At 33.0% G+C, this 15,743-nt stretch overlaps 1 protein-coding gene across 1 annotated transcript in view; it reads right to left on the bottom strand.

Moving 5' to 3' along the window:
• The window catches only part of LOC129942476 (allatostatin-A receptor), a 62,582-nt gene extending 52,592 nt beyond the window's left edge, over positions 1–9,990 (bottom strand). The window contains exon 1 of the mRNA XM_056051452.1: positions 9,031–9,990. Within this exon, the coding sequence (XP_055907427.1) occupies positions 9,031–9,531 (501 nt within the window). The 5' untranslated portion in view covers positions 9,532–9,990. The remainder of the gene's footprint in view (positions 1–9,030) is intronic.
• Between the last annotated feature and the right edge of the window lie 5,753 nt (positions 9,991–15,743).

Raw genomic sequence — 15,743 nt, 5'->3', positions numbered from 1 at the left:
AAAGCTTTAGAAAAGTCAGTGGATACACAGTCAACTTCATAACCTTGTTCTAAAGCGTTGGAACATATGTTTGAGAATGTAAGGAGATTAGTAACGGTTGATTTTTACTAAAATATGCTACACTTTCACAAACAACTTGTTCAAATACTTTAGGAATGCAAGGAAGCTTTGCAATGGGCTTGTAGTTGCTTATATCCGACTTGTAACCTTTCTTGAAAATTGGTGTTAGAAATGACTTCTTCATATACTGTTAAATTTGCCTGTTTTTAGAGAAAGTTTGAATAAAAACGTAAGGGGTTCAACTAAAGCATTACTACACTTTTTTAGTACTATCGGGGAAATACCATCAGAACCGGCTGAGCAGTCATCATTCAACGCAGATAAAAGATCAACGACCGTACTGTGTAGCACAGGTATGTGACTACAGCTAGTTTGCGAAAAAGTGTGAATATTATGAAATATACTTCATCAACTTCTTGAGGGCTATTAACAAATGACTCACGGAAATTCGTTGCGAAAGCGTTACAGATATCAAAAGTTTTATCTAACGAAATGTTCTTGTAAGTGAAGTTAACTGGAAAGCCATCTGATTTTTTCTTTGAGTTAACAAAATTCCAAAATTTTTTAGGATTCCCTTTCAAAAAGGTGCCCATATCAGTAACATAACAAGCATATACAAAATTAGAAAGAGATTTTAATTGGTTAAAGAGTTCAACATAAAAAGAGAAGTTGACTGGAGACAGAGTTTTGAGATACGTTTTCCATGAATTATTTTTCTTTCGTGGACCAAGGTTGTATTTCTTGATTTCTTTATCGGTACATTTTTTTCAAAACAATAATTAAGGATCCTATAAAAAGTTGAAACTGCTTCGTCAATGTTAGAAAATGCTAGTGTATCAGCAATTCCAGAAATGGTAAAATCTTCAGACAACTGCTGGAAAGTGGCTCTTCTGAAATCAAAATTATATAAGCAATCAAAAGAATTACTGTGATTAGTAAGGTGATTACTTAAGTCGAAAAAAAATGTCCAAAGGGGGGTGATATTTGTCAATATTAGCAATTCCTGATCTAGATTCTAGAACAAGAGTACTAATAGCGTCAGAAGAAAAGACTAAATCGAGAATTCGATTTTTTGAGTTTTTAATACAGCTTGTTTGCTGTAAGTTAGTAAGAAGGACTTTATCGAGAAGAGATAGTTCCAATTGCGAAGAAGAAGGAGAGGCTTAAAGGCAGGATTCGTCTTCGGATGGAATCCTGTCAATGTGTGGTAAATTAAAATCACCTAAAAGTAAGATATTGGTGTCAGAGCTGGACAAGTTTATAAGATAGTGTAATGCCAAGGAGAGATCGTTATAAACAGACTTCAAACTTGCACCTGATAAATGAGGTGGAAGGTATGCTCTTGGTAGATACTAAGTGGGAAGTTATATCTTCTGGTGTAGTAACTGGGTCCAGACGAGATATAAAAATTATTTTTGGTTTGGAGACAGCTTTGATAGGGATGACGTTGTTTATTACAGTTCATGTAACGGTGTCACTATTGGAAGCTAAATCTAAGGCAACAATTTGAGGCATATTGGGAGTTCCGGTGGGATCTGTAGGTGTTGGAGTGATGTTGACATTTGTTCTTTTTGATGGTGGGGTAGAATTTCTAGCAAGTTCAGAGTTTTCTCGGCTACTTTTCTTAGACTTTTTCTTTTGTTTCTCAGGTACACTTTCTGCGTTATTAACACCAGAACCTGATTGCGCGAGAATATCTTCACATGTAGAAGAGAAAGTAGTGGGAACAGGCTGTGTCAAATCATTAGTCGAAGTAGAACTATCGACCATGATGTTGGTTATAGAGTATGCATTTAATTTGCAAACTGCAGTGTTGAAAGACTTCAGTAGCTCTTCAAAATCTTTAGAAAGTTTTAAAGTGTCAGCCTTAAAAGAAGACATTTTAAAAGCTAGTTGAGATACAAAGAGCTTACGGCACTCGTGACAGTACCAGTAAGCAAATTTAAAATTGGCTATTTTTTCAATGAAAGCGTTGGTTGAACCAACTTTCCAAGCTTTCCGGAAAATCATCGCTGACATCTGTTAGTTTTATCAAAAAGTTTTCTGAAGCATATTTATAAAACTCATAGGGAACGCGATCTTCTCCTGGGGCTTCGTTATTTTTAATTTATGAAAATAATGTAGGTGCTTTTTTTGCAGTGGTTAAGAAAAACTAATCTTTAAAATGTATTTATAAAAGAAAACATATATGATGTTCCCAAAATATAATGTTTCTTAGAAATAATTCCCATACAATAAACATTTCCCACACTTTGTTACTATTTTCAATAAAAATAACTTTGTTAAACAAAACGAATTCATTATTATCGAACTATATTCAAAACAACTAAACACATTTCTATTCCTATTGTTTCCTGAATTTATATAAACCAAACATCACAAAACACCTTAATTCTTAATTATCATTGAATTCTTATATTGAACAGATGTATTTCTTTCAATGCTTCAAAATCATTTCAATACAAATATTTTATTACCTTTTACCTAAACAAAATTTACATATACACAGTTGTACAAGAAATAAAAAGTAAGTGAATATTTTGCAAATTTACATTTTGCAAGTGTTAACTAAGATTAATTGTCTGCCCTCTCGTATTTAGGAAGAACAGCAAAAATCTTTTAGAACTTTATTACAAATTGATAAACAAAATTCAATGTACAAACAAATTTCTTTAAATTTATTATAAACAAATTAGACAAATTAAATTTTTCTTTCTTTTTTGTATTACAATTAAGTGTATGTATATTTAAGGTAATGAGTGTATATGAACGTGTTTTCTTTAATTATTTAAATTATATTTCGATAAAGCGTTTTGTTATAATTTCAACTAAAAATAAAAATTTAAAAAAAACACTTAACTTTTATTTAAAATTATGCAAATAAAGTTGTTTTTTTCTGAGAATTTTTATGTTTACATTTATGTGCGTGGAAAGGGATTTACAAAATTTGATGTTTCTAAAATTGTAAATTTAATGAAGTGAATTAAAAATAATCCCCAACGCATTAACACACATAAAATGTTAAAACAATTTACCTACAAAAATATTAAAACGAAATGAAAAATTAAATTGCCCGCATGATAGATTGGTCGTCGTTAAAACGGAACATACATTTTGTGTTTATGTTTACACTAAAATTAATCGATTTGTGGTTATTATATTTTTTAATGTGGTGATATTTAAGGACAGGTGTAGATTTTAGCTCGAGCTTTGAGGCATGAGCAAATTTGTGCTTACATTCTTTTTTAAATTCTTAGGTTTTTTTTCATAGTTTTTTAATGTTTGATTTATTTGAGAAATGTTATTTTGGGAGAGTATATCAGTATTTTTAGTTTTGATTGATTCCAAATTATCTTAACGTTAGAAACATATCATTTGATTTATGAAAAACAAGGAAATGTTTAACAGAAATAGAAATATTTATTTTTACTTCCGTCGTTGTACGATGTATTCAAAAACAGAACATGACATTGAACGGAATTGAAAAAAAAGATGCGTCCCATACCGATAACTTCCTATTTACGAAATTTAAAAATATAGTTTTTAAAATCCAATTTTCAATACAGAAGCATCACAAAATTTGCTATCAATACTTGAAGTTAATCTGTTAAGGCAGAAATTTAGGACTGAAAACAATTTTAATGTTTATTTAGGATTTTTTTTTTAAATTTTAGCGAAATTTAACAATATTTTGTAACTGGTGTTTTTGTTTCGAGGTATAAAACTTTAAATGCCAATTTCTTCTCATTTCATCTTCGGAACTCGGTTTAAAATAATTTTTGCGTTTTAGGAATTTAAGATCTCGGTTAAATGGAACGTGTTCTTTTGATATTTGTGTAGTAGCCTGTTCTAAAATTGTACAAACAAAATTAAAAACATCTGCCAGTTTTAGTTGAAACTGACATTTATTTTAGGTTTTGGATTTGATTTCCTCACTTTTTTTGTTTTTTTCTTGTTTGATTAGATTTTGCTTAAGATTGGTATTAATTAAAATTACACTGGTCGACAAAATTACGTTTTTTTCTGTCTCACAAGTCCTAAATTCGAATCTGGCCTTCAAATTTTTATCACACAAAAAGAATTGGATTCTTAAGACTAAGTTAACAATAAATTGTATACCTAATAATTTTGCAAATTACAACTCTTTTTGCTCAATGCTTTCCTTAGTTATGAGGCTTTATTTGAAACTATATGAAATTTTGAAAAAAAAACCCGAATTTGATACTTTCATAGTTTAAAAAAAAAAACACGTGTTGGACTTCATTCAAAATGCTGCTTAAAATCCAAACTTTAATTTTAACTCTTTTCAACGTTTTTTTTTATATTCATATAAAATATGAAACTAATCCTGATATAATAGAACTGTTTAGACACTGGATTCGTTACAAGACCAAAGCTTTCTTTTGAGCCGTTTTACCCTTTTGAATTATAAAACAGTTTTAGCATAAATGGTTCGTACAGCGTTTCTTTCAGATTTTTAAAGATGAAGATATGTTCGATAGCCTCGAAAACTTTATGTACATAAATGTGGACGTATTTTTTTCAAATTTCAAAAAGCAAACGTCAAGAACCTGACTTCATACATACATTTTGAAGTCGGATTTGAATGAAGTCTATCAAAACCCATTTTTGGTAAATGTACACAAGGACAATATGTTTCACTAAACATCTAAATAAAAACCTGAAAAAACAATACCTACTAAAAGTTGGTAAAGATTAATATTCGACTCAAATATATTTTCAAAAACTGAGACATTGGCTTGAAACAAATTTTATCTTATACCATATATTATTTTCAACATTTTAAATACAATTTTAGAAAGTCGAATTGACAGTTTTTTTTACAAAAAATAAAAACTCAAAAAAAAAAAACATTACTAAAATTTGGTAAAAATTGATTTTCGACTCAAATATCTTTTTAAAAATTTAAAATTATAGGGTCAAACTAGTACAAATTTTATAAAAATCCGACAGTAAGTTCTTTCATAAAAATTAAAATCTACAAAAAATAGTACTCAAAATTGGTAAAAATTAATGATCGGTTCTCGATATCTCGTGATCAAATGACGGTATTGACTTTAAAATGATTTCATTCTGTGAATATTTTTTTTAGGAAAACCCAATCTGTATTTGCTTATAAAAGAAATAAAAACTTTTAAAAATGCTACTAAGATTGGTGAAAATTGGGTTTGGACTTAAAAATATGTAAAATATTGTTAGATATTTTTGGTTCATTTTTTTTTTAGAATGATTTAACCGACAACTTTTTTAACAAAGGACCAAAACCTATCTTACACAAGACTAATCGACAATGTTGTATTATTTCACATTAAATGTCTTTTCTACCCAAATAAATCCGACTTTTAGAATAAGTAAACATATTGCCAAACCCAGCTCTAATGTTCTAGTCTAGTGAATCGAAGTTCTACTTGAGACTGAGATCTAAATCAGAGTTCTTACGCTTGCGAACTTGATGAATATATGAGTTTGAACTCATACTCCTAAGTTATAAATAAACCGAGCTTTAGAGACTAGAAATTCACAAGAAATTGACGGTAAGTATTTTTTTGGAGGTATAGAACTTTAATTTAGCATCACAATTGTAACTTACGAGTACATTCATTTTGAGAGCTGTCAGATGATTTGTTTTAAGTTTACTTTGGTATTACTTGAAAAAATAACCTTACTCGTATATGTGACACTTTGAGGCTGTTGTGATTTTTCAAATCAATAGTCTTTTCAATATTCTGTTTAAAAATTGTCTGTATCTTAATTATTCAAAATCAGTTGCTTAGTTACACCTAACCTCTAAAAGAAAAACGTAAAACAATATAAAAGCAAATTTTGATGATATTACGAATTAAGTCTTAAATCTTATGGTTGTAAGGTCATGAAAATAGGTATTTCAGGGTCTAAACACATATCTATAGCTGAGATCCATAATTGAATTCGGAATCAGCACTAAAATTTAACACTTAAATTCAAGGTTTTTAAGAATTTCAGATAGAGTCAAATCAAATCAAAGGGGCTGGGATGCGTCCACACTGATAACTTCCCATCCCGTTTGTCGATTTATCTTGCTTAAATGTTTGTCTATATGTACTCGGATCAATTTTTACCAAATTTGCATACTATTTTTTGTAGATTTTATTTTTATGAAAAAACGGACTGTTGGATTTTTATATAAAAATTACTGAATATCGAAAACAATATTTTCTGTGAAATAATATAAGTTTGAAGCCAATATTTTTAATTTTTGAAAAGCTATTTAAGTCGAAAGTAAATTTTTACCAACTTTTGTTAAATTTTTTTTACGTTTTTAATTTTTTGTACAAAAACTGTCAATTTGATTTTTCTCAAAATTTGTCCTAATGTTGAAAACAATAATTCTTATAAGTAGAAATTAGTTTGAAGCTATTATCTCAAATTTTTGAAAAGATATTTTTTTCCGTTTTTATTTTTTTGTAAAAAATCTGTCAATTAGATTTTTTTCAAAGTTTTACTGAATGTTGACAACAATATTTTTGAAAGACAGAAGTAAATTAAAGCCAATATCTCAAAGTTTTGGAAAGATATTTGAGTCGAAAATCAATTTTTACCAACTTTTATTAATTTTGTTTAGGTTTATATTTTTTGTAAAAAAACTGTCAATCCGATTTTTCTCAACATTTTTCAAAATGTTGAAAACAATATTTTTTATAAGATAAAATAAGTTCAAAGCCTTAATTTTGAGGTTTTGAAAAGATATTTGAATCGATATTCAATTTTTACCAACTTTGAGTAATGTTTTTTTTAGATTTTTATTTTTTATAAAAAGAAAATTCAATTCGATTTTTCTCAAAATTTTATTAGATGTCAAAAACATTATTCTTTGTTGCACAAAAGTGTTTTGGAGATGAAATCATATTTTAGTCGTAAAATTTTGAAAGTGACACTTTTTTTTTCTTCATTTTTTTTTTTGATTTATAAAAAACCGTTTAATGGAGTTTTTCAAAATACATACCTCTATGATATTACGTTACAATATACTATATACAATTTAATTCAAGTCTCTAGCATTTTTTGTTCGAAAGATATTTTTTTCAAACTGCTATGGTAAAAAAAACCACCCACGCAATGTTCTTGAAAGTCCTTTCTGCCTTATTGTCTGCATAACAAAATTTACTTGAAGTCGATATCTCTTCTGGTTCTTGAGCTATGGACGACGAAAAAAACGTCGCGAACGTACGGACGTACGAACGTACGTACACACACGCACGCACAGACATCTTTCTAAAAATCTTTTATTTCGACTCTAAGGACCTTGAAACGTCGAGAAATGTCAAACTTTTCAATTTGACAAATCGGACCCATTACAATAACTTCCTATGCGAAGTTAGTAATTACGAAAACTAGGTTAGAAACATAAATGAATATAACTGTATCAAGATGGTACAAATTTTAACTTTGGAGAATCATCACAAAAGTCGTTGCTAAGGAATCTGTTGTGTTTTTACTAAGCCTTAAGAACAGCATATTTGGTTGTCTTTAGAATTTTTGTACCACATATTTTAAAAATCCGACGTGATAGAATAAGTGTAAGGCAATATTCAAATTCAAGACTTCTTATTCTTCTCACCTTTGGAATAAAGTGAATTTCATGCAAATAAACAAAATAATTTTATTTTTTTTGTCATTAAAAGGCAAAGGCATTTAGCTATATGAAAACACCCTTTATAAGATCAAAGCAAGACAAATTTGTCAATAGCAAAAAATTTCATGCTGATTTTCTTTACTTTTCTTCAAACCTATGCTGGATTTTTAAAGTGAAAATAACGTACACTATAAAATAAATCCGTAGAATAACTCAAAAAGAAATAACCTCCAAACTTAAAACGAAATAACTAATCAAATTTCAAAAATGAAAAAATGTCAAAAAAAGATTGAAATAAATAGCCAACTTTAAGAATTCATTTACCATTTTATTTCTTTAAAAAAAATTAACACCAATTTCAGAAGTTGGTCATATTGCACTTTGACCAAAGGAAATAAGGCCAAATTTTTTTGAGAAATAAGACAAAAATATTTTACAAAGTAGAAAGCACCCAGCACTTGGATGGGCATGTCCCGAAACAAACAAAACCAATTTGGTCTTATTTCACCTTATTATAGTGATATAAGACCCATTCCTTAAAATTAGCCTTATTGTACCCCATAATTTGGGGAAATATTTCATAGTTAAATTGAGAATTTATTTCATCGTGAAATAACCCCCAAATTTAAAAATTAAATAAGTACCCAAAAATGCATAAAATAAGTCCTTAACTTTCTTATATGAAGGGCCTACCTAATATCATATCATATTTTGGGAGGTTATTGCTTGGTTAGCCTATAAACACAGCATTAATATTATATATTATGTAAATTATAGCCAATACGCGTTTGCTGTTCTCTTCGGATTAGACAAAAGTTTGTTGGAAGCTTTTCATGCTACAGTAATAAATGCTAAAGTAATTAGAGCTTTAATCGAAATTAATTTCGAAATACAATCTTTAACACAACTTATTAACACTATCAGCTGTACCACAAGGTACAAATATTTATAAAACGAAAACACTTAAAATCGTCTTTTCTGTCAAATGGGCAAATAGTACAAAATAAGTTATTTACAAGGGCTGTCGATTTTCAGAAGTTTAGTTCAGTTAGAAATTTAATAGTATATTTAATGAATCATGAAAAGTGAAATTCTTGCACCAAAAATGACCCTTTTCTTTCGATGGATCTTTAATGCTTCCGAAATTCAGGTTAGTACATCTTGTTAATAAAGTCTATTTCTTATTCACAAAATCACTAACTTTCAGTCTTTTCAGTATTTTGTCTTATACTAGTTCGCTTATTTCCATCATCCAATAACTCACATGTGCAACCATATGCCGCTGATTTCCTCGATATTGTTTTTGTACTTATAATTTCAAGCTTAATAAAACTCACCTCTAATGCATGTGTAAAAAATACCGGCACCGATGCCACAACTATCACACTCCACACTGTGAATATGGCAATTTTTGTCGTCTTCTCCGTTCGTATCGCCCTCGACCATATCGGATGAACAACCGCCAAAAATCGATCCACCGACATCAACACCAACGTATAAATACTAACCATCACTGTTGCCACAATCATATACTGAACGAAACAACACCAGGCTTCCCCAAATGGCCAAATGTAAAACATATAATCGCTGGCCGTAAAGGGTATGCAAAATATCACAAACAATAGATCCGCAATGGCCAAATTCATAATTAGCAAATTGGTGGTGGACCGCATCTGCGGATTGGCCAGCACCACAAATATCACCAGACTATTGCCCAGAAATCCTGTGATGGCAATAAGTCCAAAAAACACCGGCACTATAACCGTAACAAGTTCCTCAAGTTGGGCATCTATAATGGGTGTTGCATTGAATTTCTCATCGTAATTCGAGAAATTCATTTTGAGCTGAAGGTATATAAATTTGTTATGAACGTACTTGCTTCCTAGAGTCCCGCTCTATATGACTATTGGGACGATGGAGATTCAGACCGAATTATGGATAATAAATCAAAGGGCAGACTACCGGAAATGCTTTCGACATTTACCTACGTTTTCTCCGAAATAAATATTTTCACTAATTTAGATCTTTCATCGGGTAATTAATAACACAGTTGTTAAATAAATAGGAGCCAGCGCAGTGTACTTGGTACGTGTGTGCGTTTAGAATTTTGTTTTGGAAATCAATTCAAAACCAATATTTTGTTCACTTCACAATGTTGAAATTCTAAAATTCTGAAATTCGCGAACCACTATCCGCTGCCGCTGCCCGAACCGAATATGAACACAATCTGACTATTACCGAGTTTGCTTAGTTCAAAATAATTTTTCACGCTCCTGAGGTCATCACCCACGGTTGGATTTTTTCGGAATGCCTCCATTCTCACGATTCACCAGCTTTTGTTTCAAACCATTGATCTGTATGCAGAGATAAATAAATACAATCCGGTTGAATTGATTGAGGTCAGGTTTATTTTTTTATCAGAGTTTTAACTTGAAAAAATCACTTTGCCTGGAATATTGGCAATATTTCAATTCAGGAAAAGAGTACTTTGATTAAGTGACATATTTCAGCAGACTTATATTAGTGTTTTTCGTAGGATGCTCAACGTATGATTACTCATTGAACTTGTTTCACGACTGCAGCTTATAATAAAGGGGTTCAAAAGAAGAGGGCTGGAAAATGCATGGTTGTTGTCAATATGACAACTGCGGTAGTCAATAATGACAGCTTTTGTTGAAAGAAATTGAAACTACGGTTGTCGTTTTGACTAATACTGTAGTCAATATGGCAACGGCGGTAATCATTATGAGCATTTTTTTCTGAAAACCCATATCTTATTTGAGTATAGTGAATATAACGATTTTCAATAGTCAATTTTGGTAGTAAATTTGGTGACAATTTGGGCAAATTTGAAGTTGACTATCGACGATTGTTTATACGATAACTTTTTTTTCTGTGGAGCTAACATCAGGTACAACCTTTTGTATCTATAGGTAGGTAGAAATGGCGATCTCAAGGCGAATTAGTCTGAGATCCATTTAGCCCTGTAGTGCGCCGTATTGTTACCAAAAACTCGTTTGACCTGTGATAGAAAGGGACAAATTTATAGAGAAGCTTCATAGCGATTATGTTAGAGCCATTTTGTCGCATTGAGAAAAAAGATTAGGGTTCTAATCTTTGTTTCAGATAGCTCATCAATTTCGTGAAAGAATGCTTTTCCAAAGTATTTCATTCTAGTGTTTGCCAAAGCAGGACATTTGCAAAGGAAATGGATTATCGTTTCACTTTCTCTTTGGTCACTACAGCTACGGCAAAAGATGTTGTAAGAGATACCCAACTTCTCTGCATGAACTCCTGTAGGCCAATGTCCGGTACAAACCGCAACAATCCTGGCTATGTCTTACCTTGGCCTGGATAGAAGATCGTTTGTACGTTTTTTTTTATAGGTGGGCCATATCTTCTTAGATATAAGGCAGTTGGGTAAATTGCTCCACCTTCGGCTTGAATCAGTTTGGTAGATAAAAAAGATTTTAATCTTCATGGCACCAAGGGGAATGTTAACCATTTTCGCAAGTGAGCTATGAAGGGCCGATCCTTGTCTGGCTAGCTCGTCAGCCCGTTCATTTCCCACGATACCATTATGGCCCGGAACCCAGATCAGGGTGACACCGAGGTTAATATTCAGGCTCGCAAGCTCATCGCGACATTGCTGGACCAACTTAGATGAGGATGTGGCCGAGTTAATGGCTTTGACAGCTGCCTGACTGTCTGTAAAGATAGCCACATTTCGGTTTTGGTTTTGTTTAAGTATCTTAAATGCCTCCCTTAACTGCCAGCAGTTCACCCTGAAAAACGCTAGCAAAGTCAGGAAGCCTAAAGGATTTGGCTACATTTAGGGACTCAGAAAATATCCCAGAACCAACTCCGCACTCAATCTTTGAGCCGTCAGTAAAGATGGTTGTGTCGAAACCTATCGACACGATGTCATCCTCCCAATCTTCTCTGGATGGGAAAATAACCTTAAAACCCTTACTAAGGCTCAAAGTAGGAGTGCAGCAGTCAGTGCCTACCGAGATAATATCTGAGGGAATCAATTTCGTTGTGTTGCTGTGACCATAAGGTTTTGACAACCAGCTGTTTGATTCCTTCATCCTATTAGCGCTGTAGGAAACTATGTAATAAATAAAAAGGTCGATTGGTAGAAGATCCAAAATAACGTGTAAGGCGTCTGTTGGGCTAGTACGCATGGCCCCTGTGGTGCCCACGCAAGCTGTTCTCTGAACCTTTTTTAGCTTATCAATATTATAGGCTTTGCAAAGAGCAGGCCACCACACAATCGAACCATATGTTAAGATTGGACGTACTACGTCTGTGTACGTCCATAAAATAATCTTCGACTGAAATCCCCACTTTTTGCCGAAAGTTTTGCTGCAGGTGTAGAAGGCAACAAAGGCGTTCTTAACCCGTACTTCAATATTTAGTTTCCAGTTTAGTTTAGGGTCGAGTACTACTCCCAAATATTTTGCACTGGAAGACAATCATAGGATTTGACCGTTGAGTCGAGGAAGTGTGAAGGGCGGTACTTTAGTTTTGGTGGTAAGGAGCAACAGTTCATTTTTACTTTGGTTAACTCCCGGTCCACAACTCGTGGCCCAGCTGGTAACTTTCTTCAAAGCTGACTCCGTGATTTTACTAACGACAAGGTGTACTTTCCTGACCCCAATATCACCAAATCATCCGCATAGGCAACCGCCTTCACTCCATATGAATAATGGATTGTTTGTTCTAGAATACGCACTACCTCACAGAGGGCAGCCTCCGTAGATTTGCCGTTAAGAGAGCTTTCGAGAAGTCGTCCAACTAGGATTTCTCTAATACGGTAATCAATAATGCGCTCGTCCTTTTCCTAAGACTGTACAGTTCTTCATTCATCAAGAAGGAAGGATTTTACGGCTATATTTAACTCGGCAAGAGACTCTAAAAGCTTTACTTATAGAAGTTTCAAAGGTTTTCACCTTTGATTCAAGGGCTCCTATCGATTCTGTGATATTCGATTAGTTGCTTAGTTTATAATTAGCAATTTGACTGAATTTCTTCCAGTCAGTTCTTTCGGGATTTCTATAAGGCGGAGGGTTTTTCGACTCGAAATTAATTTGAAAAATAATCCACTTGTGATCCGAAAACGAATTCAAAAGGGAAATTCTCCAATTCTCCCCTAATAAATTACGGTTGTTTACTAAAGTATCTTCAAACACATCCTCCCATCCATTATAATTTTCCGCGCTCGGGAAGACGAAAGCGGGAGTATTGCCTCTGTTACAAATGGTCATATTATTTTCAATAATAAAATCAAAAAGTGACTCACCTCGTTCATTGATCACAGAACTTCCTCTAAGGGTATGCCGAGCATTTGCGTCGCCTCCGATTAGAAGGTTTGCCTTTTTGATTTAAGGTTCGTTTTTAATTATTTTTAGCTGCAGAGCTTGGGCCCGGCAACTCGCTGGGGACCTCGACTCCGCTAACAACATCGACGTTGTCATCAGCTTTGTCGGTGTCTGTTCCCCGACTCTGCAGAATTTAAATTTTGGCATTCCTTATGCCAAGATAAGATAAGTTCCAAAATTCAAGACCAAAAAAAGTATACCTATGTTTCATTCAATAAACTATCCCAATTTAATGATCCGGAGTGTTGCTACATATAGTTCGATTCAAATAGAGTACAGATACAATATTGTTGATTGTATAACGGTGTATGTACTATTTGGACGTTGCGTTATTGTCTACCTGTTGTCTGCTACAGCTATAGAAGTTGTTCTGTGCAATTACGCAAATACGAACCGAATGATATATGCAAGTACTGCCAATTAATCTATGAGGCGTGCGGATAGCTTTCTGGGATTTAAATTGAAAAAGGATTATGCAATGCAATACTATGGCAAAACCAAGTAAGCCAGTTCACCTGGAAATTACATTTCTGGAATAAGCAAGCTCCACATCCCACATCAACACCATATCAGCTAGAGTCTAGAGTAGAGCAGAGTATAGAGCATCGCATCATCAATGTTTGTTTTTCAATATTTGCTGGTTTCAAGGCTTTGTCCTTGAGCTTCGGATGGCAATGTTGTTTTCGAAACACTTGCGTAAAGCTTCAAGAACTATTTGATTAAATTTTCAAACAAATTATTCGAATTGCTGAAGAATTCATAGACTCGTATGTGGTTGGTAAATTATGTGGGAGGTGTGTATAGAGAAAAAGGAGTTTATGCACGTCCCTAGAAATAAAAAAAAAGATATGCAAGGTTAAAAGAAAAATAAATAAGTCGTACATATTTCAATTGGTTTCAGATTAATATCGGAGACAGATACAAATAATGCGTATGTATTCGAAATTCGAAGAGCGTTTGGGGTGCTTTTGCAAATATTTCTTTAATTATTGTGAAACTATTCCATACTGTAGTTGTTATAGATAAAATTGGAAAATCAGCGGGGAAAAGTGTTTTGGTTAATATTGTACTTTATTTTATTTTCCTGAATTACCCTTGGAGTGATTATTAGTGGGTATGACTGTCACACCAGAGGGTTTAATCTTTGCCTCTTGTGAAGAAATGACAAAGTTTTTTTTTTGATATTGTGCGCGCACTTAAGGGGATATGAATACCCTTAGAAGGAAGGGAGGATAGGGTTGGAAAGAAGATACCGATGCACATTGGTTTTGAATGCCTGAACATTGTAATAAATTGGAAATATTGAGTCTGGTAAAGCATTCTGCATTCGTGTAGTGCTACTAAAAAGAATATCTGTACTTTACTGTACGTCCGACACTAGGCTCAAGGGTAAACTGATCGGCATTTCTTAAAAAACGGGTAATACGGTTAAATTGTTTGAGGGGAGGAATGCAAGAGGCTATTTCACTAGAACATTGTTTATGAAAATAGTGATAAAATAATGTCAAACATGAAACCCTACGGCGGCGGTGCTCAAGAGATACAAAAGTTTCAGTTAAACAACGGTCACCTATCATTTTAAGAGCTCTTTTTTAAATTCTGTCCAAGTGACTCAAATGTGTTCTTGGAACACCTGCCCAGATATGAGAATTGTACTCGAGTAACTGACGAATATAAGCTTTATAGATTAAAGCCAGATCAGAAGAGGTAAACAAATTCTTGCATCTTCGGAGAAAACTTTAACAATTAGCAGTATTTTTGGTCATGTAAATTATGTGATCAATCCACAAGTGGTTTGTAATGCACATACCTAGGATTGATAGCTGCTCAGTCTCCTCGATGCAAGTACCACCCATGAATAGTGGAATTGGAGGAGGGTTAAGCTTTTATGACAGTATTCTATTATTATTATAAATTCTACACGGTTTTTGATTTTCCATTTTATAATGCTGTCAAGATCAGAATTAAATGAGCTGCCGTTGGTAGTTCACATCCAGAGCACAAGGATGCGAATCTTAAAACGAATGTGAGAAGCTGAGGGCACTGTCATCAGCGATACAATTAAGTGGCTTAGAAGATTCAGACAAAAGATCATTTATAAAAATAGGGAAAAGTGTAGGAGTCAAAACGGAACCCTGGGGCACACCAGCGTTTATTTTGTGAATATCAAATTAAAAACCGTCCAATACTACTTGAGTTCAACGGTCCAAAAGGTTATTTCTAACCCAACGAAGTATTGATTCATCAATACCAAATGCATGCCATTTCGATAAAAGAGCTTGGTTTCAAACTCTATCAAATTCCTTTGAAATATCAAATGCAATAATCTTACGTTCTCCAAAACGATTTAAAGATTTGTTCCACTGTTCGTTGAGATAAACCATGAGATCAGCAGTGGATCTATTGCAACGAAAGCCATACTGCCGGTCATTAAGAAGTTTCCGTTCTTCAAGATATTTCTTAAGCTGAAAATTGATCAGCGTTTCCATGAGCTTGGAAAAAAGGGACGTAAGTGCAATTGGACGGTAGTTAGGTGGTGAGGAGGATTCGCCTTTTTTAGGAACAGGCTCGAAAAATGCAGTTTTACATCAACTAAAAAAGAGACTTGTAGAATACGACAGACGCAAAAACTTACGCAGTGGTTTTGCCACCGTTGAAGAACACCT

This window comes from Eupeodes corollae, chromosome 1, assembly GCF_945859685.1.
Source record: "Eupeodes corollae chromosome 1, idEupCoro1.1, whole genome shotgun sequence".
Lineage (NCBI taxonomy): Eukaryota > Metazoa > Arthropoda > Insecta > Diptera > Syrphidae > Eupeodes > Eupeodes corollae.
The sequence above is the reverse complement of the archived record's forward strand: the minus strand, read 5'-3'. Positions and strand labels throughout refer to the sequence as shown.